This window comes from Macrotis lagotis, chromosome 4 (genome assembly GCF_037893015.1).
Source record: "Macrotis lagotis isolate mMagLag1 chromosome 4, bilby.v1.9.chrom.fasta, whole genome shotgun sequence".
In the NCBI taxonomy this organism is placed as follows: Eukaryota; Metazoa; Chordata; class Mammalia; order Peramelemorphia; family Peramelidae; genus Macrotis; species Macrotis lagotis.
In genome coordinates this window covers 24,435,715-24,463,603 of record NC_133661.1, presented here as the reverse complement: position 1 = coordinate 24,463,603, position 27,889 = coordinate 24,435,715, and the positions used below count along the sequence as shown (strand labels likewise).

The 27,889-nt window shown below is 41.1% G+C and overlaps 1 protein-coding gene across 9 annotated transcripts in view; it reads left to right on the top strand.

Moving 5' to 3' along the window:
• Nucleotides 1–27,889, top strand: part of JMJD1C (jumonji domain containing 1C) — a 204,624-nt gene that overhangs the window by 158,115 nt on the left and 18,620 nt on the right. For 6 of the 9 annotated variants that reach the window (XM_074232354.1, XM_074232353.1, XM_074232352.1 and 3 more), the window contains 11 exons: nucleotides 4,450–4,574; nucleotides 6,415–6,558; nucleotides 6,693–6,867; nucleotides 6,991–8,651; nucleotides 10,414–10,586; nucleotides 10,864–13,106; nucleotides 18,048–18,249; nucleotides 22,710–22,942; nucleotides 23,845–23,997; nucleotides 26,429–26,518; nucleotides 27,507–27,634. In XM_074232354.1, the coding sequence (XP_074088455.1) occupies nucleotides 4,554–4,574; nucleotides 6,415–6,558; nucleotides 6,693–6,867; nucleotides 6,991–8,651; nucleotides 10,414–10,586; nucleotides 10,864–13,106; nucleotides 18,048–18,249; nucleotides 22,710–22,942; nucleotides 23,845–23,997; nucleotides 26,429–26,518; nucleotides 27,507–27,634 (5,223 nt within the window). In that variant the 5' untranslated portion in view covers nucleotides 4,450–4,553. Of the gene's footprint in view, nucleotides 1–4,449; nucleotides 4,575–6,414; nucleotides 6,563–6,692; nucleotides 6,868–6,990; nucleotides 8,652–10,413; nucleotides 10,587–10,863; nucleotides 13,107–18,047; nucleotides 18,250–22,709; nucleotides 22,943–23,844; nucleotides 23,998–26,428; nucleotides 26,519–27,506; nucleotides 27,635–27,889 lie in introns of those variants that run through there. The other 3 variants (XM_074232351.1, XM_074232350.1, XM_074232358.1) reach the window with 3 other exon arrangements.

The window sequence follows — 27,889 nt, the reverse complement described above, 5'->3', positions numbered from 1 at the left end:
ACTTCAGAGAGTTTGTCTATGTACAAAAGGGAGAATGTTTATCTTGAGGCCTGTTTCTATTTCACTGATTTTTCTGCTATGAATGAGCATCCTTTTTGGTGTTTTCTGTGGTAAAAGGCTTCACTTTTGTCTGATTGCTCATTGATAAAGTAAATATGCAAGATCGTTAGTTTCAGATTGATAAAAGAAATGAGTACATCAGTACATGAAGGAAAGGACCAAATGAGAAGAAAATAAGAGAACTCAGAATATTTTTGGATTATAAAGAAAAGGATTGTGAGGCAAAACTTAAAGGAATGAAAAGAGGTCAAGAAAGACCCCACAGGGCCCAAATCAAGAAAAAGATTGTTTCTGGGAGCTTGATTGTGATGCCTTTCCTTGTCCTCTTTTTACCTTAGAATTTCCAGTTGTTTTTATTCAGGCATAGTTCCTTTTCCAGGGTTTGCTGTGCCACACCCTTGTCTGACTTTCTTGAGCAGTTCAGTTCAGTTTTTAAAGGAGCATTGATTGACTTGGAGAGAAGGGGGATGGGGAGAGGTGTTATGGAGTCCAAAGGGGCATCTCCATGGAACTGTATGATTCACATCTTCAAGGAGAAAGAAATAGATGTTTTCTGCACCCTGCTACAGGAATAATGACATTAATAGTTTAATCATTGTCTGGATCTTTTGTCATTGATTCAATGATTAGGGGGGGGACCATTCAGAAGTAAAATCTCCGATCAGATCAGTTTGGAGAAGAATTGGGTCAGGACAGCTGACACAAACTGGTGCCATTGTCTACAAGTAAGAAATCTTGGATTTCTTATTCACACAAGTACATCAGTGGTTGTAGAATTCCATGTATTTCTAGAAGTATCCGGAGTCTCTTCTCTCTCCTGCTGTTGTTGGCTAGGTGGCTCAATAGGTATCCAAGGCCTGAAGTCAGGAAGCCCTGAGTTCAGATCCAGTCTCAGACACTTCATAGGTGTCTCACCTTGCACAGCAAGTCATTTCACTTCTATTTGTCTGCATTTCTTCTCCTGTAAAATGGAGATAATAAATACTAACAACTACTTTGAGGGATTCTGATGAGAATCAAAGGCAAGAATATTTTATAAAAAGCACCTTTTAGAACCTTGCCACATAAGGGGAAATGCTCCAGGTATATCTAATGTGGCCCTTCTCTTATTCATATTTGTGGGACCTCCTAGAAAATGGGAAAGGGGAAGTCTGGGTTAAAAAAAATTTATGTAAATTAATGACTTTAAAGCTCTGCAGTACTTAATCCACCAAATATTTACAAAGAGCCTCCTGGCTTTGCATTGGAATGTGCCCATCCTCAGAGTGAGCACGGGCCAGGATGGCCTATTTTGCAGCTTTGACATAGACTGTGATGATGCTGGCCTGGAGGACTAGCAAGGGCTCCTCTCCTGCACATTCCCAGAGGCAGAGAGAGGAGGGAAGATCTTTCAGGTGCTATGAAGAGGTCAGGAATAGATTGTAGACTAAAGTCAGGAAAGCCCTGCCTTCACACTGCCTTTGCCATGCCAGTCACATGACTGGGAGCAAGCCCCCTACCTTCTTTACCCACCCACCCCCCAATCTCTTCCCGTCTTCTACCTCAGATCTGTGATTCCCTAGGGAAAAGCCGGCAGAGCATCCGTCGTGAGGAATGGCAAGCAGACTGCAGAATGTATAGAGAGGAGTACTAGGGGAAAAAGATAAAGAACGATAAAGGTTCCAGGCCACAGAGCTTTGGGGTTCAAACAGATTTTTCTTTGATTTTTAGAAGTAATAAGAGATCACAAGAGCCTGTTTAGGAGGCTAAACTTATAGATTCTAGAATATGTCTTTGACAACCAGATGGAGGGTAGTGGGTTGGTGTGGAGAAACCTGTTAGGATGCAGGAAATGATGGAACTCTAAAGGAAGATCATTGAGAGATGCAGGATGTCAGCACGTGGCTCAGAGCCCCTCCAGGTCTTGGTTTTTCTGTATACCATGGGAATCAGTAGTGCCTGGATGATTCATTTGTTGTGGATTTTGTTGAAAGTAGTGAATAGAAATGAAAGTCTCATGACATAGGAAGGAAAGCTTTGGCTCTAAGTCAGATGAACCTGGGAACAAATATTGTCTATGACCCTGTGCAAGTCCTCTTTTAGAGACCACAATTCCAGACCCATTCAAATGGCCAGCTTCATTTATCAAAATGATTATTGGGCATTGATATTTTCTTTAATATTTCATGAGCAGATTATTGAGTTAGCTGAGTGGAGAGCTGCTGGGGTAGGCATAGAACCACATGGGATCTTGTGAATGGGAAATGACAGAACCACCCCATTGGTCTTTCCTTTTTTCTTTTTTCACAATCTTCCATAGCCATAATTGACTTCTCTTGAATGTTGGCTGTTTTATCTGATAAAGGTAGCCTAGTTCCCTCCCAACCAGTTGCCACAATAAATCAGTGTTCATTTGGTTTCCTTTTATTTTTATCCATCTCTGACTGACCAATCTGACTAGTTCATTCCCTTTTCTAAAACTAGCAGAACCACGAAGTTCCAGGCTTATAATAAAGTGATTATAAATTCTGTAGAGGAGACCCCCCCCCATGTGAGTTTGAAATATACACAGAATAAATGCAAAGTCATTTCTGGGTTGGGGCAGAAGGATCAAAATAGAACTGATTTCTGAAGGCTTCTACAAGGTCAAAGTAAAGAAGGTGCTGTCTAGGCAGAGAGCAAGGGTGTCAGGCATCTGTGCCAAGACCCTGAGAATGGGTGGTGGAAAGTCCCCAGAGCTGAAGCAGACCAGGCCAAAACAGAGGTGGGCAAACCATTGGACAAGGTCGTCTGGAGCCAGCTTATCAAAGGCAGATGTCAGCATGAGGCCTCTGCTTCAGCTTGCCATCAGGGTGGCTGCTGCAATGTAGGAAGGGGGGCTGCAGTCATCCTGTGAGTGAGAAGCTGACACTCTCCTTGTATTAAAGGCCCCAGAGGAAAGGCCGTGGCAATGACTAGTCAAATTGAGAGACAGGCTAGTATGGATTGGGTGGGGGGCTGATCTTATTCTCTCAGCAGATATTTTATGCTGGGGTGCTCCCTAATATGGGAGGAAGTGAAGCCAATTAAAGCTAAGAGAGTCTGCAGTAGTCCTGTGTCCTGTCGATCAGATGCCCTGGGGTACAGTGCTTCTGTGAGGAGACCTTGTGCTGGATACCCCTTCCCACAAGAAACATAATTGTGCAGCTCACACCTCCAGTCACCCCAGATGGGCTGGTTGTCGGGGTCCTCTGATTCTGAAGGACTAGTAGTATTCCTTCTTAGTGAACAGTTCTATACCTTTACTGTCCAGCTAATTTCTGGAGAAAGATTTTAACAAATATCTTTATTTTATGAATGGCTTGAGAATGGTTTTGTGAAATGATAGTGTGTTTGGTTATTGATTGACAATTATGTTTTCTATCCTCTTTAACCAAGAAAATGATTTTTATCATTTTGTTCTTTTAAAACTTGTATTACCTTTTTGAGCTTTAGGTCTAATTTTAAATCTCTAATTTTAAAAATTATATTTGTTTTCTTCTACCTGGCAGAAAGCATTTTCTTTATCTAAAGCCTGTTGCTTTCTGTGCTGCAGTCATGTATGTTCACATGGATATGTTAAGATTATTTTGACAGTAGCTTTTCCTAGCTTCCAAAGAATAAGAAATATGGTTATTTAGGAGACAGACTTGGTCACTACAGGACCAAATACACCAAATTCAGAATTACTTCTCCAACCCTAATGTGTGGGTATGCAGCCATTGGTTCTGCTAGCTTCTAGACCATCATCTCTTTTCATTTGCTTCCTATGGAAGTATTTTGGATCAGTGGAAAGAAGCATGACTTGGTAATCAGATGCCATGGTTCAAATCTCACTTCTCAGACAGTTAACTGCTTGAAAGAAATTAGACCAGATCACTTACTGTTCTTCTGCTGTAAAGTGAGGTTTTTAGATTGGATGGTCTTCCTCTGAGAGTCCCTCTGGGCCTCATTTCTAGTAATAATCAGTGGCGGGGGGGGGGGGGGGGGGGGGGGGGAGCCAGTGTTTTTTCCCTACCAAACCTGTGAATTCATTGCTCTCAGGATTTTTTGCATGGTTGATGCCACATTGGCAAGTGTAAGAGGCAAGGCTTGACCCTGAAGCCATGGGAGCATGCTGAGCACTAGGGCCTGCAACAGGAGCCACCGTTTTAGTTTTATAATGTAAAATTCTTAAACAATAATCAAATAACCTGTTTACAGGTTAACCTCAGAATCATTCCAAATCAGAAAAAAAAATTCTACTTTTTTCAAAATATATGGAAATTAGCCTTCATGTGAGTGTGCTGTGTCTACATATGTGTTTTTATCAAATCTATAACCTTTGTATATACATAGAATTGTAGAATGCACTTCCAGTCTGCTAAACTTCTCTGTATATTTCCTTTAAAGGTCCAAATTCTTTAAACTGCTATAGAGTGAGAATATACAGACAAGATTTTGCCACCCAGTGGTTTACTGGTGTAATTACTCACCATGACCTCTTCACCCGCACCATGATTGTTATGAATGACCAGGTAAATATTTTAGCTGATATTTTTAAAGAGGTAGTTTGGTAATTACAAAATTCTCTGCTGGAATATAATGCTGTAAGTTAATTCTAATTTTCATTTTTAGGTTTTTTTAAATAATGGAAATAAAAAACATATTAAGTTTGCCTGTTCCAAATTTATTCACATATGTTTCTGAAATAGAGGAACCAAAAAAAAAATCTAAATTTGTCAGTGTTCTAACCCCAAATCAATAGATATGATCAATTAGGTATTAATTTTTCATTGAACTAGCTTAGCTTCCCTTAATGAGAACTCTGACAACTACTCTAGCACTTTGTGAAACAAATCAAGATTTGATTTTCGCAGTTTTATTCCAGTTACTGAAGTCACAATGAAACATTCATTTGCTATATATTAAACAGGAAACTACTAGGTATCTTGGCTTAAAATCTCAGAATAGCCTGGGCAATATTCATTCATATATGGAATCTCTTATTTTCCTGTAATCCAGAAATTACATATTTACCTCTTAACCACCAAGGGTAGTGGGAAGTAAAGAGAGGAATATCATAGGAATATTATAAATAAGTGTAAGAAAACGAATAAAAGAGTGGTCATTCTGTTACTGTTCGTAACTTTTTTGTAGTAAAAGTACTTTGTAATCTTTAAATGAAAGCTAAAGTTGAGTTTTACATATAAAGGATTTTCTTGGAGAAACAATTTTACCTCAGAAAAATACTGTAGTTGAATTCTTTAAGGACCAAAGAGTAATGTTTTCCTAGGCAGCTAGGTGGCTCAGAGAGGCCTTGGGCCAGGAGTGAGGAATTGTTTGTGGTCGTTCCTGAGTCAGTCTCATCTGCCTTCCTGACCCCTAGCCCTTCCATGATACAAGATCCGCCTCATCCTCTGCTATCCCTTGTGGGGGTCAGATCCAGCCTCCAGACTGAGCCGGTCACTTAACCTTTGTTTGTCTCAGGAGGGAGGAGAGCACCTTGAGGATCAATGAGATGATACTTGTGATAAGTGCCTAGCATTCATAGGTTTTCCTATCTTCACGTTGACCTTCCATCTTTTCACTGTGCCCATTCTTGTATTCACTTCACAGTTGGGCCTGGTTCATTTTTTTCTTCTTCCTGTGGTTGTGTAACTCATCTTCTTAAATCCTCTGTTTTTTACTATTAATTTCTTGCTGCTGCTTCTTCTTTTTCTACTACTACTACTACTACTACTACTTCTTTCTTCTTCTTCTCCTTCTTATTCTTCTTCTTGGAAGGTAATTGGGGCTAAGTGATTTGTCCAAAGTCACCCAGCTGGTAAGTATCAAGGGTCTGAGCCAGGACCAGTGCCTATCAGCTGCACCACCTAGCTGCTCCTACTATTAATTTCTTACGTGAATTTTTCTTAACACCTTCCTTTTATGCCTTTGTTTGATTCTTATCCATTTTCAGAGTTTGCTTGGAACTGATAAGTTTGAACTTTTGATTAGATGTTGGAGTTTTTATTGCTTTTGTTCAGTCCTTTTTTTTCAGTCGTGTTTAATTTTGTGGCTCCATTTGGGGTTTTCTTGACAAAGATCCTGGAGAGTTGGCCATTTCCTTCTCCAGATCATTTTATAGATGAGGAAACTGAGACAAAATGAAGTTAAATTACTTTTCCTAGGATCACACAGCGAGTGTCTAAAGTTGGATTTGAACTCATGAAGATGAGTTTAAACCTTAGAGCTTTTTATATTTTTCTTCCTGCAAATGCCAGACTCTATTTTTTTTCCCAGTGTGATAATGGTAAAAGGAAAGAATCATTAGTACCTTGTTGCTATTAAATGTGATTTCAATGCTTATTGTCCTCCTGTTGTTTCCTGAACCAGGTACTAGAACCACAGAATGTCGATCCTTCTCTGGTTCAAATGACCTTTCTTGATGATGTTGTTCCCTCTGTGTTGAAAGGAGAAGACATCGGCATCCTGTCCTGCCGTGGGCCTCGCTCTACTCAAAGTAGCTCCACCGTTCACGTAGGTAGACGACTTAAGAGCCAGTGGATAACATCTCTCTCCCCTCCTCCCTCCCACCTTGTGTCCTCGCGCTGAGTCTTTGTGTCCATATGAGTGTGCCGAGGTATTCATCATCATCATCTTCTTCTGTTTAGGGCCATTACACAAGCGCTCCTGTCAGTAGTCCAAAACCAGCCATGAACTCCCAGGCTGCTTCACACCAGCAGCAGCATCGAAACATTCGATTGAACAAGAGGAAGAGCTCAGATAGTGGTGGGCTAGAGGAAGGGAGGATGAGGGAAGAGAAATGTGATTTCCTAACCCGTGCAGGTAGGAATATACTCTTCCCCCCCCCTTTTTTTTTTTTGGAGAGTCACAAGGAATAAATAAAACAAATCTTAAAAACTGCCCATGCTGTGTTGGTATCTAAAAATAATGTTTTTCTTTTTGTAGAAAATTTTAGAAGCAGAAGTAGACAATTGCTCAATAAAAGAAGAAAACTTGAAGAGGAAGGAAAGAAACTAAAAAGACTTCGAACAGACCACCTTTCAGACTCTTCTGAATTTAGCGACTCAGAAAATTCAAAAAGAATGACCCAGCCAACTGCCGAGCAGCTTGCTGAAAATGAATTGAGGAAAAGAAACAGCTTAAAGATGAATGGAGATGAACACGGTGATGGAACTGGAGAACACACTACTCAGAATCTTTGGATTCAAATCCAAGAAGATAAGAAACGTGAAGATGCAGAAAATCTCAAGCCAGCTGGCCTTGAACTGCGTGACAAGCCTCTTCTCGGTGCCACAGAAGAGGTTTTGTTTTATGATCCAAATGCCAATCATTTACGTATTCAGGAGTGCAAAACAGAGAAAGTGCGCACTCTGGAATTAGCACCGAAGGAGCCGTTTATGTCCAAACCGACTACACCAAAGTGTGTGATTGACATTACAAATGACACTGGTTCAGAAAAGGTGATTCAGGAAAACACCACACGGACCTTTGGTTTTCAGGCACTTCAGAAAGTAGAGCCTCTTAGTAGTGACTCAAAACTTGTGTTTCCCAATCCAAAATATTTAGAACCAAGAAAACAGGATCCTGAACAGAGCTGGGTTAGTAGTATTGTAAACAAAATGGATTTATCATCATCTGGTGTTATGAACAACCCTTTATCTATAAGTGAGCCTCTGAGTGCTGAAAAAGATAAAAATCCATTTGCACCATTTCTCTCTTCATTAAGTGTAGTTTCTCTAACTGAAGACAGCAAACTGCATAAGCGAAGTCCTCCCCCTGAAGTTCTGAAATCCAAATTTGGTTCTTTAGCAGATGCACCCAAACCAAAATCCAATTCCTTACTTGATGTGATTCAACCCAAACTCACTCTTTCTCCTGATTCTGTGAAATCTAAGAGCATCTTCCCAAACACTGGGGAGAGAAGGTTGACAAATAAAACAGAACATGATTTACCAAGATCTAGTTTTCATCCAGTTCCAACTCGGGTCAGTGCATTAGAAACCACCAAGAGCCCTCTTATCATTGATAAAAATGAGCATTTCACAGTTTACAGAGATCCTGCGCTTGTCGGGCAAGAGACAGGAAATAATCACATCCCATCATTCTTAAACCAGCATAGTTACCCTCTTCATTCTTCATCCCATAGAAATTGTCTCAATCCAAGCAGTCATCACCCTACTTTAAGTGCCGCTCCCCACATGTTGGCTGGGTCTTCAAATCAAAACCCTTTGCCTTCTATTAGTGCTCATCCTCTGAACAGTGCCCCCCACCCTTCTGTTCACCACCCTCATTTGCTTCCGACAGTGTTACCTGGAGTGCCTCCAGCCTCCTTACTAGGCGGCCACCCACGACTAGAGGCTGCTCATGCCAGCAGCTTGAGCCACTTAGCCCTAGCACACCAGCAGCAGCAGCAGATGCTACAGCATCCTTCACCTCATCTCCTCGGACAAGCACATCCTCCGCCCACCTCCTATAATCAGCTCGGACTCTACCCGTTTATTTGGCAGTATCCTAATGGAACACATACCTACTCAGGACTCAGCATACCCACTTCGAAATGGGTCCACCCAGAAAATCCAGTTAATACCGAAGCCTCCCTGCGGAGGGTAAGTCATTATGTTGATGGTTTCTAGGAATACCTTAGCCAGCCTACTCTCTGGTCTAGGATGGGGCATGACCACCAGATGAGGAGTATAATAGAATCTGCTGTTGAGAAACCTCTGAGAGTCTAGCCCAGCACTCCACTGGGTCTATGGGAAACAGAGAGGAAGAGGAGCTCCTGCTCCTGCACCTTGCTACCTCCTTAAGAAGATCTCTCTTCAGTTGTTCCTATCTTAAAGATCCCAAAGATGTGTGCCTTAATGAGGCAAGAGCCATTTCCAGCATAGCTACACAGACCCCCATTGAGTTAGCCTGGGTAACTTAACTCAAGCCTGGTTTTGAAGGTTTTGCTCAAATTCATAGTTTGAAACTCTAGGCCTAAAGACCACATTATGTGAGAGTTTTAATGGAAACTGAAAATGAGGAAGAAAAATAGACTTAGTAAAAAAAAAATCCATTTTTGGTGTGGGTTTGGATGTGTGTGTGTGAGTGTGAGTGTGTGTGTGATTGGTAGTATTTTCAAACCTTGGGACTAAGCAAATCAAATTCTATGGTGCGTTATTTCTACGAATTAAATGCAACAAGTACTATTTGTAACAGTCCATTTTAATGAGACCCTCTCCCAGGACAGTGGAGTGTGTTCTCCCCCCCCCAATCAAATACATATGAATATATTTCCAACATTGTAAGAAATGAAATTTTACTATGACATTTTAGTTAATAAATTTCTGTCTCTATCCTAAAAGGTTCAAATGTTATAGTTAAAGAGCATTTTAGGGCTCTGCTGAGATACTGAGAATCCTAATTTCGGACCATTTTAAAGAATTGATTTATTTTTTTAATTGTGTGTTAAATGACCATGCTGTATTTTTCTGCTTTATTTTTCAGTTTCATGTTGTTTTGATACTAGAATCAAGTCACTTAAACTCTGACCTCAGTCTCTTCAGCTATAAAATTGAGAGGATTTGAATTGATGAGTTCTCAAATCTCACAATTCTATGCCACTTCTCTTAAAAGTAATCATTTTGGCAATCAGTTGTAAATTATCCAGATTGAATTTGTATTGCCCTAAATTCAGTGAAAGAGATTGATTGATGCTCATTAAACCTTGCCATTTAACCTATAAACTGTCATGGAAGAGTGACACTGAATAAATAATACAGAAAAACTAGTATTTTTTCTAGATATATACTTTATGTATCTGACGGTAGAGAAATTAATTCTGTTTTTAAATTTATTTGGTAATATGGTGTGTAGTATATAAAATATAGTAAACCTCTTCTCATTCTGAGTTTGACGGTACATTTTAAAAATAGATAAAATGTATGCAAGTATTAAAAGAATGTTTTAAACAAGAAAAAAGAGATCATTATTAAAAAAACAAGGAGTGATAAATGACAAACATTAATATTCCTTATTTCTCTTGAAATAAGAATTCCTTGGAAATATTTGTCACGTACCAATTAATTTTACAAATTTTGTAGTTTTGAGTGTTAAGGAAATCTTATAAACTGTGTCTTCTCTTTATGAATTAATGTATTTAATCCATTGGTTCAAATGAAAAATAGAATATTTTTATAAGTAAACATTTTATTATTAAACCTCTAAATGCATGAGGCAAATCATTTGAGTGAGACTTGAGATCTTTGCTGTGCACATGATCTGTTAGTTTCTCCTCTTTTGTATACATCCTGCTCTTTCAGGCCTACTCTTCTACTGTGTTGAGCTTCCTGTGGTAACTGAAGTTTGATTTGTTTTTTGTAATAGAATACTCCCAGTCCTTGGTTACATCAGCCCACCCCTGTGACCTCTGCTGATGGTCTTGGGTTACTGAGTCACATTCCTGTAAGGCCATCCAGTGCAGATCCTCATCGACCCCTTAAAATGACAACTCATTCTAGTCCACCGTTGTCAAAAACGTTAGTAGATCATCACAAAGAGTAAGTTTGCCAATGCTTAAATTAAGACTGTTAAATACCGTATGTTTATGTGTTTCCTTTTTTTCCCGAAGGTATTTTTAAGTTAACCCTATAAAATTAGACTTTGGAAAAGTTCGGTTCCTTCTGTTTTAATTTACATTCTGATTTACTGGGTACCATTTTGGGATATGCAAAGAATGTTTGTACTGAAATGACAGCTGATTTTTAAAACCAAATAAAAATTTGAATATTAGAAAAAGTGATTAAGAAGGTCCTTTGTCTGGTTTTCCCCTTACAGAGAATTGGAGAGGAAAGCTTTTATGGAACCTCTCAGGACAGTTGTATCCACCACAGCCAAGAATGATTTGGATCGAATCCCGACCGGAAAAGACAGTCACTTACACAGACAGTTTGGAGATTCAATGATGAGTCAGTTGCAGAGGCCGCCTCAGGAGAGTGGAGAAAGGCTGAACAAGTATAAAGAGGAGCACCGAAGGGTCCTGCAAGAAAGCATCGATGTCGCCCCCTTTACCACAAAGATCAAGCCTCCCGAGGGAGAGAGAGACAGTTTTTCCAGAATCACGCCTTTATCCTCTTCAAGCCCTAAAAGCCAAACTCCTAAACAGGACAAAGATGGGGACCGCTCTATTGCAGAACTTTATAAAATCAAACCCTCTGCAGCTCAGACTTTACCCCAAAGTAACTACTTCACCACCATCTCGACCACTGTAGTAAATGAACCACCACGATCATTCCCATCCAAAGAAGTCTCCAATCTGTTTACTGAAAAACAGAGTAACAGTTCCTCCACCGTAGCCAATCCTCAAGCTCTGACTTCTTTTATGTCATCACTTTCAAAGCCCCCACCTCTGATTAAACACCAACCAGAAGGGGAAGGCTTAGGAAGCAAGATCCAAGAACAGCTTTCCCAGCAAATCCCATCTCACTCCATTACTGCTTTCGGAGGTGACTGTCGGAGCCATCTGTCAGTTTCTTCATCGAGTACGATTCGGAGCATGCCGGCCTTGCACCGAGCACCAGTATTTCATCCACCGATCCATCCCAGCATGGACAGGAAGGAAAGCACCTATAGCAGCCTTTCCCCTCCAACCTTAACTCCAGTTCTGCCAGTAAATGCTGGGGCAAAAGTCCAGGAATTACAGAAGCCTCCAACTCTCGTACCGGAGCCAAAAGACGCTCAGGCGGCATTCAAGAGTGCTTCTGACCAGAGTTTGTCAGACATGTGGAAACCGGGTGGCGAGAAAGCCGTCTGGCCCGTGGAGAAAAACCTTGGGAAGTCATCTGCCGTCACAGCCTCAGTCATCGTGCGTCCCTCTTCAAGCGTGTCAGTGCTGCAGGCAGTTCCCAAGGACCGAGGGAGCGAGAGAGCTGCACCAAGCCTCACAGAGGGCTGGAAGCCGGTTGAAGCCAGGGTGGAAACCAGGGAGCCGGCCAGGGTGGAAACCAAGGAACCGGCCAAGGAGCCAGCCAGGGAGCCAGCCAGGGAGCCGGCAAGAGTTATAATGCCCAATGCAAATGCAATCATTCCTCGCGCCCAGTATGAAAAGAACTTTGAGGCTGTCTCCCAGAGCAGCGTTCCCAGCTCCATCATTGTGCCAGTAGCTGGCGCTTTGATGTGTAGCACCAAAACGGATGGGCCTCCTGCTGCTGCCACCATCACCAGCACCTCCAGCTGGGGTGGTTCAGAAGTCACGTATTCATCGTCAAGTACAGTCTTGACCTCCACCCAGGCTGTTTCTTCAAGAAATATCGTCCAATCGACAGCCCACCCACAAGAATGCAGAGTCAGCACCACATCTCCCATCACCATAGTCTGTGGCAAGACAGACAGTGTGGTCCAGCCCAGTTCTGGACTCTCCAGTGCAGCAGACTTTATCCACCTTAAAAAACATAAGGCTGCATTGGCTGCAGCTCAGTTTAAAAGTGGTAATGCCAACGAGGCCGAGCCTCCTGTTGCAAGAAGCCAGCAGTGTTCGGTTCTGATTCCCCTCGAGAGTCCTGCCAACTGCGGTACAACGGTGAACAAGGCACCCCCTGTGGGCAGCGGGCAGAACTCCCAGCCAAGTCAGCCCAACTACCACACTAAGCTGAAAAAGGCCTGGCTCACCAGACATTCAGAGGAAGACAAAAACACCAACAGGACCGACAATTCAGGAAACACTGTATCAGAGATCATTAAGCCCTGCTCAGTCAACTTGATTGCCTCCACCTCCAGTGAAATTCAGAGTGGTGGGGAGAATAAGATCCTAGGAGAGAAACCACCAAAAGATGACAAAGCCAGCAAGAAGAAGATGAAAAGGTCTTATGAGTCTGGCTCGGAGAGCGGAGAAGACTCAGATGAGAGTGAGAGCAAGGCCGAGCAGAGGGCCAAGCGCCAGCCCAAGCCAACGTACAAAAAGAAGCAAAATGATTTGCAGAAGAGAAAAGGTGACCTAGAGGAAGAAGCCAGACTTAATGGAATTCTTAGCCGGAGTTCCCGAGAGAAGAATAAGCTCAAGCTGCCGAGCAGCAGCACCAGTGGTGAGTTCATCCTCTTCTGGCTTGGGATGGGTGGGAATGGGCAGCCTGGCCACCTAGGTCTGCTTCCTGCCCCCTTGGGCTTTGGCTTATGCATTCCTTCCCTAGTGCTTAGTGGCCCTTTTCTGTTGGTGGGGGCACACATGCATGGTCTTCATAGCTATTGACTAGGGAATTGGGAGACTGAAACCCACCCCCTCTGCCACCAGAGTCCATCTCCAAGACCATGGTTCAAGAGAAGGAAAATGAAAAGATAATTCCTTTTAACATCACAGTTTACAATTCTACTGAGCTATTCTCGATTTTAAAAAAGAGATTTTTAGTTTGAATGTGCTTTTAGTCTTAAATTTCTTTTTTTAATGATTTGTTTGTTAGTGGCAAGCTGAAAAAATTCTGGCTAATAATAATTTTCATTAAATTTTGCTTTTTTTATTTTTTAAAGGTATGCTTGATAATGCAGACGTGTACCTTTTTGTGGTGCTGTGTTCACAAAACCCAGTCATTCATCTGGGTATGCTATATATGTGTATATGTTTACACACACACGCACACACATGTATATGAAAACTCACTGCTTCCAGAAGCAGTTCCAAATGTGAAGGTTTCTCTCAGACCTTGCTGAAGGTAGGGAGTTTTCACATATGATTCGGGAACTAAAGTCTGAAAACCAGCAAAGGGAGTTTGAGACAGGTAGAAAAATTGAAGGAGACCATTGCACGTGGAGTCACTAAAATGCGGTGTTAGAAAATGAAACAGAAAAGATGTCTCATTTCTTTTGCCACTAAAATCATAAACTGTTTTTATAGTGGTCTTACTGGGCTCTTACTGGGGCATATGGTTTTTGTTCTCTATCCTCAAGGGGCTTAAATGTTCTGGGACAGAGATGAATTTTTTTAAAGCAACTCTTCAAAGTCTTCAATGGCTATTTATTCAATGGAATGGAACTCTAGTTGTGGCGAAGAACCTTCCCACTCCCCATATGTGAAGCCTGTTGTGATTGATTTTTTTTCTGTTATTGAGCCTGGGTATTGTTTTTGTGTTGAAACTAAGGAAGATTAGAACTGTTTCCAGGAATATATTGATGTGTCTGTGGTCAAATTTATAATTATTTCTCTCCACCCTCATAAGCTGGAGTAACTAACAAAGCAGAGACAATTTGAGCACAAGCACTGAGTGCAGAGACAGAAATAGGGCTCTGGGGGAGGGGGGGAGGGGGATGTCTTTATGATTTCCGAAATCACATAAACTTTGAACTTTTAATCATGAGCTGTCTGCATCTTTTGTTACCTTTACTGTATTTCTTGCCTATTTCCCCTTTTTACTTGCTCTGGGTTGCATTCTGTGACCTAAATGCTTACTAAATTTAATATAATATCTGTGTCCACCAGATACATCACTTATTAGTGAAATGAATATTTATACCTTCGTATCTATAATTAGAAGATGGAAAATACAAGGCTGAACTCTATGCAATTTAAACTTGGGGGGAGGGCTTAGGAATTTACTTTCTCTTCTCCACTTCTTGAACTGCATCTACTGTCTTTAAATTTTTAAAGTAGAAGCTGGAATTTCCATTTAAAATCTGAAAGGTAAGGAATTGTCTGGGGAAAATGTGGGGCAGAAATACAAAACCCCAAAGGAATTGATTGAGTGTCTTAGGACAGCAGAGCATCCAGCTGGCTCAATGGCTTGAAGGGGGGGGGTGGACTTGAAGTTGGCAAGCCCTGAGCTCACATGTGGCCTTGGACACTTAGTAGTCGGGCCCCAGGCAGGTCATTTAACCCCTCTGTGCCTCAGTTTCCTCATCTGTAAATGAGGATAATAGCACCTTCCTCCCCTGATGATTGTGAAGATAAAAATGAGTTGTTAATTTTAAAGTGATTTGCAGACCTTAAAACACTGTATATATAGTTTGCTGGCAGACATGTAGCTACCTTTAACACTGAAAAGACCTTAACAGTTTCAACACAGATACCTTTTGAAATTTGCATATGTAACCGGATGTGCAAAAGGACGAGAGCTTTGGGAAGGAAAGAAGTGCCCCTTTAAAAAGAAAGCTGATTTTAGATTTGTATACACTTCTGATAAAAAGAGACAAAATTGAAGAACGCAGATTAAGCTATAATGAGTCCCAGGAACATTTAATACTCAAAATATGACATCACTCAGAAGCAGAAACTGTACTGTTCTTCTGAGCGGCAATAGAATTTCATTAGTCTCTATAGCTTCAGTGGAGTTGCTTTTGCCTTTTTTTAACACTTGGTGGTTATAGCAAAGTTTGCAACCCTGTGTTCTCCCTCTGCTGAGGAACATTCCTTCTGCTGAGATGTTGAACAGACAAACATCCCTGGGCCCAAGCTGCCACAGGAAAGGGAAGTTTATAAGAGCAAGATCCTGTTAGGCCTGCCTTGGAGGACTGTGAGGAGGAAAGTGGGATTCAGATGGCAGGATCCTCTCCTTTCTGCCTCTAGCTAGGTCCCTGTTTTTTACTAAAACCTTAAGAGGCAAAAAGGAACTCAGGGAACAGCTGTTTGGTTCAGTAACAGCCTTCTTCTGAGGACTTGTACTGGGGGGGGGGGGTCCCATCTGCAGCCCACTCTTATGGGAGGACTCTTCTTGCTTATTCCACCACCATTATGATTCTTCTCTAGTCAGCCCCAGTTCTTCAGCTGAGCCTCTTGGCTCTCTCATGGCACCTCATCCTTCATCTACATGTTCTTTACACACTGGAGATCCTTCCTAAAGGAGATGCCCAGATCTGAACACAGTCATCTCGATGTGGTCCACTCTGGCATCATGTGTCTTCTGATCCAGGACAATCTGCTGGGCTTGGTTTGACCATCTGCTCTGGCATTTCTCAGCCCCACCACCCCCTTTTTCAGATGAACTCCTGTCTAGAGACACTCTTCTCTTCTTAAATTTATAAAGTTAAACTCAGAGGATCTGAGTTCAAATCCCAACTTTAGACATATTCTTTGTGACCCTGAGTTTCCTCATCTGTAAAATGAGCTGGAGAAGAAAATGGCAAAGCATTCCAGTATCTTTGCCAAGAAAGCTTCAAATGGGGTCACAAAGAGTCAGACATGACTGGAACTGAACTGAACAACAATAGTATAGATCCTGAAAGAATTCTCAGATCGAGTTTGAATGATGAAAAAGGAAATACTCAGTTTGGACAAAGCTCATCAAATAGCTTTAATAACATTTTCAGTGATTGATTGGCAAACTCACTTCACCTCCCCCTTTCACATGGAGAGATCCAAGTGGCTCCTTGCCGTAAGTTAGAGACAACAGAGAAGAACATAAAAATTAGAGGGAAATCCAGGCAGCAAGCCTAGAGCTGCTTACAACTGGGGCCACCCTGTAGTTTGAACGGGGGCTTCCTCTATTAGGTGACTTATTCTTTCCACAGCTGTACTGTTTCCTGTACTGTATCCACATTGATGGATAGATGAGAATGGAGAAAAGTTAGTCAAGAGTTTAGCCAAGATAGTTGAGGTCATGCAAAAAAAGGCAATCCTACACATTCCTCCCAGATAAAACCTCAGGCTTAGAATAGTGTCCTGCTGGTCTCCATTATGAATGAACTTTGAAACCACAAGGTACAGGAAATAGAACATATTTCTGACGGGGAACACTTGATAACTTTCAACAGGAACATTGAAAAGTTTCTATTTTTGTTTTTAATACAAAGGCATGTTGAATGGACCTGCCTTTACTTATTTTGAGGAAGATATAGTCATTTGAGCAATTATTTTGGTATTGATTTAGAAGTCAAAATAGCAGATTCGATAGGTGGCATCTTTTGGTAGTTAAAATTTGTGTTTCCTCCTTTAGATATTAGAAAATTTTCATGAAATTGTTGTTTTGTTTCTAATTTAAATGTTTTCATTCTTTTCTCTGATGAAAAAGATACTAATGCTCTTAATAAGATTAAGATAGCTTTCAGAGACTATCATCTTTTCATCTCTTGCTCACACTGATTTCCAACAGATCACACATGAAAGGAATGAGGCAAAAATACTTTACTACAAATACACATTTATCTCTTTGCATGTAGTTTTTTCCCTCTCCTTTTTTTTCTTATCCCATCTCCCATTTACACAAATAAAATCATCTTTTATCTAGAAGAGTTAATACAATATTAGTGTAGTAGGACTGAAACACATAGTTTTTGAAATTATAATTCTCTTCTGACTCTTAAGAAATGCTTTTTGAACACTTAGAACCTTATTTTTATGATCTTTAGTATGCCTTCCATCACAATATTTTTCCTTACGTAAAATAAAATATCAATTAATTACATGGAAACCAAATTTCTGCATTAGAAAGCATTTTTAATTTTAGAATTACTATAGATATGAGGGGATATTTCCATTAATGTTTAAGTTATTTCTGCATCGTATTTGATAATGCCAAAGTTCAATTCTAAGAAATTTAGAATCTCAAGTCTCCCGTTTTCTAATGTTTCATTCAGAATTTCTCTGAGTCCAAACTATAAAATAGACACCATTCATTGTACAAAATTTTACTTAGTGTTATCGTACCAACTCTATAAGATTATAACATTCATAAGAAATCTATCCTGTCTTCTCAGTTCCAGTAGTATCTTAGAGCAGAGAGTGAAAGCAATTTAACTGTAATTAGAAAACATTTTAATAAAATAAAAATACAATTGAACCTAGTGGGTTTTGAAATCATTATAACGGTAGCAATGAGGCATCTTCAGTTCTTACTGTTATTGACCTGGTTTGTCTCTGCTCTAATAGTTAAGGGCCGGAAAAGAGGAAGATTCCCATTTAGAGTACTTGTTGCCTTTAAATTGGCTAGTTTATATTTATTTCTCTGAGCTCTACTTATCTTGAGTTGTCCTAATCTCATTTTGTTTGTAAGTAAACTAGACCTCATCATCTTGGCAATTCACATTTTGTGTGACTCTTACAGCTGGCATTCCTCGTTCGGTATTAAAAGACTGGCGTAAAGTTAAAAAGCTGAAGCAGACTGGGGAGTCCTTTCTCCAGGACGATTCCTGCTGTGAGATCGGACCCAATCTGCAGAAGTGCAGAGAGTGCAGACTCATGCGAAGTAAAAAAGGGGAAGAACCAGCTCACTCCCCGGTGTTCTGTAGATTTTACTACTTCCGACGGTAAGTGAAAAATCATTAGACAGAAATTGATGTGCTCTCTTGGAAGAGGAGGAGAGAAGGACAGTCATTCCAGAAGAATAAACTGGAATGGACCACAAGGAAAAAGCAAAAAAACAAGTCCATAATGCTGAACTGAAAAACCAGTTCGACATAGTACAGGAAAATAGATGCTTTTCAAATCCATAGCTTTTTAAAGTGCCAGTTTTCCTTCATGGATGGGAGAATGGCTTTCTGACAGGTGTTGGATTATTTTTTTCTTAATTATTTTTAATGCTTTATGGTGGAAGGCACAGTGATTTTTAATTTGAGTGTGAGTCATGACTTCATGTGCAAGCAAGCTAACATGGAGAGTGCATTCCAGTGAATGAGGTCTAAAATTTGCTACTGCTGCTGTTTCTTGTGGTTTTAATTGTATCACCTTGGTAGCTTCTGAAGTATGCCATGAAGTTGCAGATTCTTTAATGCTAAAAGCAGCTGGTAAAGGAAATATTTATGAAAATTAGAGCTGACAGTATAAACCCATATTAGATTGCTTTTCTGTCGGGGGAGGGAGGGAGGAAAATGGGAAACTCAGAAACCTTGCAAAAAATTGATTGGTAATAAAGTATTTGAAATGACATCCTATCATTAATGAGCACTAACATTTCTACAGGTCTTTTCCAAAGAGGTGATTATTTTACAAGCCTGGCCATTTAGAACTATGTGAAGGGCATTTAGCTCGAGTGAATCTACTGGAACGGAGGGTTAGTTAGGCAAGAACTTGGGTTGGTAGAAATCTCCCTATTGTCTGGGCAGTAAAGACCAGAAAGGGGGAAGGAGGAATCCAGGAGAAAGGAGGGCCGGGTTCGTGGGGAGGAGGTGAAGTAGTTGGTCAGGAGAAGAACAAGTAGCAGTGAGGAAAGTTGAAGAAAAATGGGAAGGAGCCCTGAGAGCCACTGAAAACCCACTTTAATCCTGTTTCTCACTCCTGGGTGTCAAGTTCTTACAGTTATAAAGAGCAATGTAATAAAGAAGAGCAGGGTGGGGGAAGTGAAGAAGGCACGCTCCTAGAGGAAGAGAGGGCATGCTAGTGTTGGGCATTGGGAAAAGATAGTTCCCTATAGTATATAGCAAGGAGAAACAGCTACTGCCATCTCAGGCAGAAGTTAATTGCATAAAGAAGAGCTTATCCATAGCCAGCCAAACAGCCTAGGTATCAGAAATAAGAGAAAATAGTCAAATGTATTTTCAAAATAGGCATTTTAAGTTTTTTCCCCCCAAATAAATTTGTATAGTAAAATTGTAAATAATGATAATGAATTCAACATGGTTACCCTAACTTGTTTTAATCTTAGGATAAAGGTTTTCTGTGAAATGCTGCTGAAGGAGATAAATGAGTTGCCACCCCAACAAAGAGTAGTAGTTGTAGGTAGTCTTTGACTCTTTCCTGATCCCTCAGCCTGAGGATGATCCCTTGCTGAGGCTAGCACTCTTCCCTCAAGTTCCTTCTCTGTTGGCCCTGCTCTCCCTATTCACGTCCTGGCCAGCTCTGGCTCCCCTGTTCTTCCATGTCCTCAGGAAAGGGCAGTCCATTCTGCTGTTGATCATGCTTTCCTGCCTTCATCCTGGAGAGCTCTCTTTGGCACTCCATCTGGTTTGTCTGGCTGTTCTCAGAAGAGGCTTCTCTTTGGCTTCCCAGCAGGCTGAGCCAAAAGAACACATTGATCTCTTTAATCGCCTCTGGCTGCCCCACCACCTTCCTTTTATCCACATCCTTGTGGCAGTCACTTGTCCCCTCTCTTCTTGAAGACTTCAAGATCTGGTTCTTTCCATGGATGGTCTGCCTCCTGAGGCTGTGCCCCTATAAAATACTAATTCTGCAGATTGAAGTCCTCTTTGACCCCCAGCCTGCCCTTTCCAGTGGCTTCAACTGCTGGGCTTCAAACAGGAATGGATGTGCTTGTGGTCTCCCTGTCACCCATACCATTTAACCTTTCATGATCCAAGACTGGGAAATTCTCTCACAGTTTAACCACCTAACTTCCCTCTCTACTTAATCTTTGTCTTCATCCTGACCCACCCACCCCCCCCACTTTGTAGTATTGAAGTATGAATTTGACTTTGATTCTACTGCCTTCTCCCCTTCCATCCTTTGCCGCTTTGTTCTGGGGCTTCTAAAATCACCCTATGGACATCTCCTTTACAAAATTGGGCCTGGACTCTTCCCAGCACTGCTTTTATTCATTCAACTCCCACAGATGCTATTCCTTTGGTCTCTCCACCACCCTTACTCCATATCCCTTCTGAATTGAAAGAAAAGACCTCCCCATGTCATCTGCAACAAAAGGGCTGCTCTTCCCCAAAGGCCAGCCTCTTCCCTACTCCCCTCTTTCACATCCATCTTAACTCTCTTCCCCCCAGGTCTCCCTTTCCCTTCTCTACCCACCTGACTTCTGCACCAGCTGCTCATTCTAAAGAGACAGGTCACCTTCCTTGCTCCATCTGCTGGCCTCCTCTTGAGCTTCATCCTTCCTGACCTCAAAACGAGCGGTGCACTGGACCTGAGGTCCAGAAGACCTGGACTCCAATCCCACACCTGGCACTCTGACTCAGGAGACAAGAGTCTTTCAGTTCTTAGTCTGTTCCTCGGACTCTCTTCCATGTCCTGTGTGCTGCTTCTTCCAACAGCCTTTGTGGAGCGTCTCTCCCTTAATGTCTCCCTTTCACCAGCTGACCAGCTGACCAGCTGATGGAGAGAGTAGTATAAATAACTCAGGGAAAAGTTGCTTGAAATCAGATTGGAAAGGATTTTAAATGCTGACGCAGCAGTCTTTATCTAGTCTTGGAGGCAGCCACAAGCCACTGCAACTTGTTTAGGGAATGAGTTCCTTCTTCCTTCTTGCTGGATCCCCTTCCCTTGCCTTATCCATAAACTTGTGGGCACCCTTCAAAATTCTGTGGCATGCCTGTAACCTTAATGGCACCGATACCTACCTCTCCAGCCCCTGGGTCCCTCCTGAGCTCCAGGTGCAGATCACCAGCTGCTTGTTGAACATTACTTGGATGTCCCCTTGGACCTCTCAAACTTATAATACCTGAAATAGACCTTGGTATTTTGTACCAATTCTCTCCCCCCCATTCTTTTTTTTTTTTTTTTTTTTGCAAGGCAAATGGGGTTAAGTGGCTTGCCCGAGGCCACACAGCTAGGTCATTATTAAGTGTCTGAGGCCGGATTTGAACTCAGGTCCTCCTGACTCTAAGGCTGATGCTCTATCCACTGTGCCACCTAGCACCCCCACCACCACCCACTGTTTTTTATTGAAGGTTACCACCATCCTTTCTGGTGTCCTAGTTTCCAACTTCAAAGACAGCCTTGACTTTTTCACTCTCTCAACCTTCCCTCCCTTCTGTCAGTATCCAGTCATTTGCCAATGCCTTAATCACTTTTACGTCTATGATGTTTCCACATCCGTCCTCTTTCTTACTCGTGGAGACCCCATCCATTTTCAAGCCTTCAACATCTCTTCCCTGGATTGTTTGGATTGGGATTCTATTTAGACTCCCTTCTTCCAGTCTCTCCTCTGTCAGCACAGGTTGGACTATGACGTTGCCCTGAGCAAACTCTGGAGCTCTGGTGGCTTTTCCTCTTACTGCTGGGATAAAACACAAAAATGTTTAGCCCTGAAAACCAAAACAGTCCTGAGTTCAGGCCACTTTTCTTAATTCACTTAATTCACACAACTCTCCTGTCGTGCTTTCTTAAAAGTGAAGAACTTGGTTGGCCTCTTCTAAACTTGGCATCCCATCTCCCCTTTGGGGGCCTTTGCCCCTTCTGCCCACCTCAGCCTGGCACGTAGACCTTTTTCAGGTTCCTTCAAGATTCACTTTAGGCACCATCCTGAGGTGATCTGCATGTTATATTCTCCAGGCAACAGAGAGCTTCTTAGAACAGCTGCTGGTTTTCATTTTTCTTTGTATCTCCACTGCCTTCTACATGGAAAGCATTTCAGAAATGCTGTATTAGGTGGAATTGAATTTCAACGCTGGAATTCCTGAATTCACCATTGAAATCACTTGCTCTAAACATTTCACTAACAATTTATTTTTTCCTAAACTGTTAAGTTGGCATAGTTTTCCTTCTTCTTTAGGACAATTTTAAGGGCACTTTGGTCTGTCTTTTAGAAAAAAGGCATTTCTTGAAATGACCTAAAATTGGTGGCATTTCTCTTGTGCTCAGATAATTTAATTGCCCTTTGAAATCCCTCCCAGCTTTTCAGTTGAATAATACTGTCAAACTTAATTAATGTAAGCTGATCATATTAGTTTATGTCAGTTTTCTTCCCCACACTTTTATTTATATGAAAGAGAAACCAAATTTGTTCTGTTCCTCTGTTTCACTATTAAACTAAATAAAAGAATTTTAATAGATTTGTATTTTTTTTTACCTGCAATCTTAACTATTTTGTTGTGATTTGTTTCAGATTGTCATTCAGTAAAAATGGAGTGGTTAGAATAGATGGTTTCTCATCTCCTGACCAATATGATGACGAAGCTCTGAGTTTATGGACATATGAAAATGATGATGATGATGATGATGATGTTGATGATGAACTAGACTTAGAGACTTCTAAATATATCTTGAATATTATAGGTGATAAGTTTTGTCAGTTAGTCACATCAGAGAAAACAGCTTTGACCTGGTTGAAAAAAGATGGTAAGAATATTTAATATTTTTTAAAATTGTTGTAATTGTATGTGTTTCACTTTTCAGGAATTTCTCTTCCTGATTTTCTGCCTGCCCTTTATAGAAATGTACCCATTAATCTTGTCTCTTCATGTTTTTTCACTTGGGGGCAATGCCATTGCCTCACAGGTTTCCCGTTATACATTCCTAATATGCTCTGTGGGCACAAGGTGGTGCAATGGAGAGAGTACTTGGCCTGGAGTCAGGAAGACTCATCTTCCTGAATTCAGAGCTGACCTCAGACCCTTCCTAGTCAGCAGAGCCTGGGCAAGTCACTTAATTCCATTTGCTATATTTTCCATATCTGTAAAATGATCTGGAGAAGGAAATGGCAAACTACTCCAGTATCTCTGAAAGTTAGACTCAACCACAACAGCAGTGTGAATTTATCATTCATGAAATCATACTGTTCGGATCCAATGTAGAATTCCAGGGTTGTACTTGTAACATGACTATTATTTCTAGTCTATAATCTCCTCATTGGATTGTAATCTCCCTTGAAGGTAGTCACTGTCTTTGCCTCTTTGTATTCTAAATACTTACTTTAGCACAGTGCTTGGCTCTGGTTCATAGTAGACATTTCATAAATGTTTACTACTAATGGATTGATTGAAGGAGCATTATTAATTGCATTAGGCATGCATTTGTCTGATAAAAAAGTAATTATCCTAAATAATTAGGTGAGTTTTGAATCTGTGATGCATGTAATATCTAGATAATGAGACATTTTGTTCATTTCTGTAAAAATTGACAATTTTTGGAAATCTGTGATTGGTTTTCATTAGCTTTATCCATAAGATCTACATTATATCACACAGATAGATGTTTGCCTTTCAATTTCTGTCTTTCATTCTCTTTATTCTGCATTTCAGCCAAAATTGCCTGGAAAAGAGCAGTGAGAGGCGTCCGTGAGATGTGTGATGCATGTGAAGCCACATTGTTTAATATTCACTGGGTCTGCCAAAAATGTGGATTTGTGGTCTGCTTAGATTGTTATAAAGCAAAGGAAAGGAAGAGTTCGAGAGGTCAGTTTATAAGATGAATAGCATACTTTTTGTAAAGTAGACCCCTTAGGTAGTCAGTTTGGTAAGGCCGATGGTCTTTATGGTTTTTAAATAAATAGAATATATAAAATTACAAAGGAAACCAGTTTGGTTCAAATAAAGATGGAGTCCCTGAAATCCAGCCATGGGCCAGAGGATTTTGCATAATTTTATTCCAATATGTTTTAGAATTGTTTTCTTACCCTAAATATGTGATAGATTTAGACTAATTTTCAAATTCTATCTTAACATCTTATTAATTATAACATCTTTCTTCTATTGAGCAAAGTGAGCTTGTCCTCTTTTCAGAAACCTATCTTTCATTGGACCTGATTGGACCAGATATTTTCTGGGGTGACTGCATTTTAGCAAAACCTCCACATAGAAACAGCAAGTATTGTTGCTGTTTTCTGAGAAAGCTACCTTGAGGAGTGTTTACCAGAAAATGATAGTGACTACTGTCATTAATGTCTCTATTCTATACTTTCTTATCAATCTTATTATGTGGAGGAAGCTTTGAGGAAATGGGTGGTAAAATGCTGATCTCACCAATTTACAATGATTTAGAATTATCTTGTTTGTTGACATAATTGAAGATGCCTTAGAAGTAATGAGGGAAAATCATAATCAAGTTTAAGTGATTGGGGCAACCAGGTGGTGCAGTGGATAGAGCACTGACCCTGGAGTCAGGAGTCCCTGAGTTGAAATCCAGCCTCAGACACTTAATAATGACCTAGCTGTGTGGCCTTGGGTAAGTCACTTAACTTCCATTACAGAAAAAAGGCAAAAAAAAGTTTAAGTGATAGTCACATATTGAAATAAGGGAGGGAAATTTAGTAAGTGCTTGTTATTTAAATAGGAAAACATTGGCCTAGGAAACTTGGAAAGCCTAGAATTAGAAGCCTCAAAACCTTGGACTGTGTTTTGGGAAAAGATCGTAGGCCCCTAAATCTTGAGCTGGAAGAGAATTTGGAAGGCCATCAGTTTGTAACCTCATTTGACGTGGGAGGAAACTGGGGCCCAGGGAGGTTGTTAAAGCACTTAGCCCAGTGATTAGCTGGGATCTTCAGAGAGACACTTGAGATTCCAGAGCCAAGTCTTTGTTTTCTTGCTGGAGAGATAAAAATGGTTCTTTGTGATCATCAGCTTCACCTTTAAAGAAAGCATTCCTGCTTTTTTCTGGATAGTCTTTTGGTTGGGGCTCTTCACTCTGTTGTCCCAGGTAGCAGGCTTTAGAAAGGTTCAGACTTGAAGTGACTCTAAAAGACGGCAAGTGGACAAACTCCAGTGAGGTCCACCGTGAAGTTGGTCTTTTGAGCAGAGGGCAAGAGTGTCCCAAGCTCCTTTTTGTTTGTTTTTTAGTTTTTTTTCAAGGCAATGGGGGGTTAAGTGGCTTGCCCAAGGCCACACAGCTAGGTCATTATTAAGTGTCTGAGGCCCGATTTGAACTCAGGTCCTCCTGACTCCAGGGCTGGTGCTCTATCCACTGCGCCACCTAGCCGCCCCCAAGCTCCTTTTTGAAGTCATTGTTAACTGGCTGTAACTGCACAGTGAGTAACAGGTACCTTCATTATCCATGGGAAAGGGTTTGGGCCAATTAGAGTTTCAGCCCATTCTTTGTGGAATAGCCAAAAGTCAAACTAACCTAGAACTTGGGAAAAACAATTTGCCTTAGGAATTTTTGTTGAATATCTGTGCCATGAATACACTGTGGACCAGCCCTCTGCTTTGCCTCATCCTGACTGTCTCCTGGCACACGACCCGGTTTGATGAGAAGGTTGGCACCAAGGCACACAGAGGTGATGGCCAGCTCTGCAGCTGTTTCCATGTCAGTTTCACTGGTCATCTGAAATGTCATTCAGCTTGGACAACTGACGTTAGTGTCGCTCCCCCAGCCCGGCCACTGCCCTCTACTCGGTTGGGAGAAAACAGCAGTGGAGCCCCGGCTTCTGTCCAGGAGCTCTTGACTCATTTGCCACGTTACTTTGGGCCAATCACTTCATCCCGCCAAGCTCTAGTCCCCTCATCTGTAAAATAAAGTGTTCTTCTAGTTCATCTCACAATGTCCTTCCTGCTCCAAATTCTGTGATAATTAATAGAGAACTCAAACTTAGTCATGACCCCACATTAAATGCTGAAAATGAGTGGAAAGTCAAGGAAGAAATTGAACTTCACAAGGAAAGTAGAAGGTACTTTGGTGATCTAAGCATTTAGGCAAGCTGCTCAATGAATTCATCTTTTATTATCACTGTGTTTTGGGGCCTAGAAATGTGACAAATATATCTAAAACTCTTAGAAAGCTAACATTAGTGTTTGTGTCAATTTGGGATCCCTTTTATTTGCATCCTAAGATAAGTTGTATAATTAGATAGCTGGGTTTGAAAATAAAGGTAGAAATTGTGTTGTCTTCTAGATAAAGAGCTCTACGCCTGGATGAAATGTGTCAAGGGACAGCCTCATGATCACAAACACTTGATGCCAACTCAGATCATACCAGGCTCTGGTAAGAAATAAGCTTCCAGTAGTTAAAACTGTAATCATCTCTTAGTCACATGTTAATTGCCCAAAACTATATTTAGTGGCAGAATAGAATGGAGAGAGTTCAAAATAGTACATATGTATTAAGTGCCTCTTGTGTACAAAGGACCAATGGAGATTCCAAGTTGAAAGTGCAGTGAAAGTCTCAGCAAGAGGAGGCTCAAATACATAGAATCATGTCAGAGAAAACAAGGTTTTTACTGAGGTGAGGGTGGGGGGACACCAGGGTTGGTCATTTCCAGCTCGAAGGATCCTGGATTATTCCTTGAGTTCAGTGGATCTGGAGCTGAGCTTTGGAAAGACCAGATATCCAGCAGGCCGAGACAAGGGACTGGTCTGAAAGGCATCGAAAGGTTGAGAAACTCAGTTTACTTGGAGCCCAAGAGGACAAAGAGAGGAGTGTATCTGAGACTCTTGGGGACCTTGGGTAGCATCAAATTTCAGTGCAGTGGTGGAAACAGGAATAGGTGATATCAGATCTTGATGAATAAGGAAAGTGTGAATGAAAATTCTATCAAGGCTAGGGAGAAATATAAAGCATGAAGACGGTTGGGGCACTGTGGGGGCCACAGTGTGGGGAAAACAAGGAAAGGGCCATGTGAGAAGCATCAGGCATGGGGGGGGAGGGGGCATCAGACTTGGGAAGCCAGAGGAATTGAAGAAGCAAAATCACCACCCAAGTTGTGACCATGGGGTGAGAGTAAAGACTTATAATGGGGGCAGAGGGAAGAGCCCCTTGGGAGACATGTGGGAGAGGAGATGGTCAAGGCCACAGAGAGTGACTGCATTAAATCTGTTAGAGCTTGTGCTATCTGCACAGTTGCACAGCAGAAAAGACCTAATGCAAAGAGACAGAAGGACCCAGATCTCAATGGAAAGAGTTGTTAGAGTAGTAGCCCTTGCAGTCTGAAGAAGAGGAGATCATTCTTTTCTTTTGTTGCTTTATTTTGAAGTTTTGACAGATCTTCTAGATGCGATGCACAATCTTAGAGAAAAATTTGATATTAAATCTCAGTGCCATTGTACTGACACACAAAACCTACAGGTTGGGCAAATTCCTGCAGTGAATGGAGTAACACAGGTGAGTCAAATGCCTTTAGTTGTTAAAATGCATTTTTGAATCAGCTTTCATACTTTTAAATCCATATTTATGACAGTGCTTGCTGATTTGTAAGACTTTAGTTTGCACCAATCATTTTTTGGCAAGGTTTTGAGTTTTACATTTTTCTCCCTCCCTCCCTCCCCTATTCCCCTGACAGAAAGTAATCTAATATAGTTCTACTTGTATAATTCTACTAAACATATAAATCATGTTGTGAAAGAAGAATCAAATCCA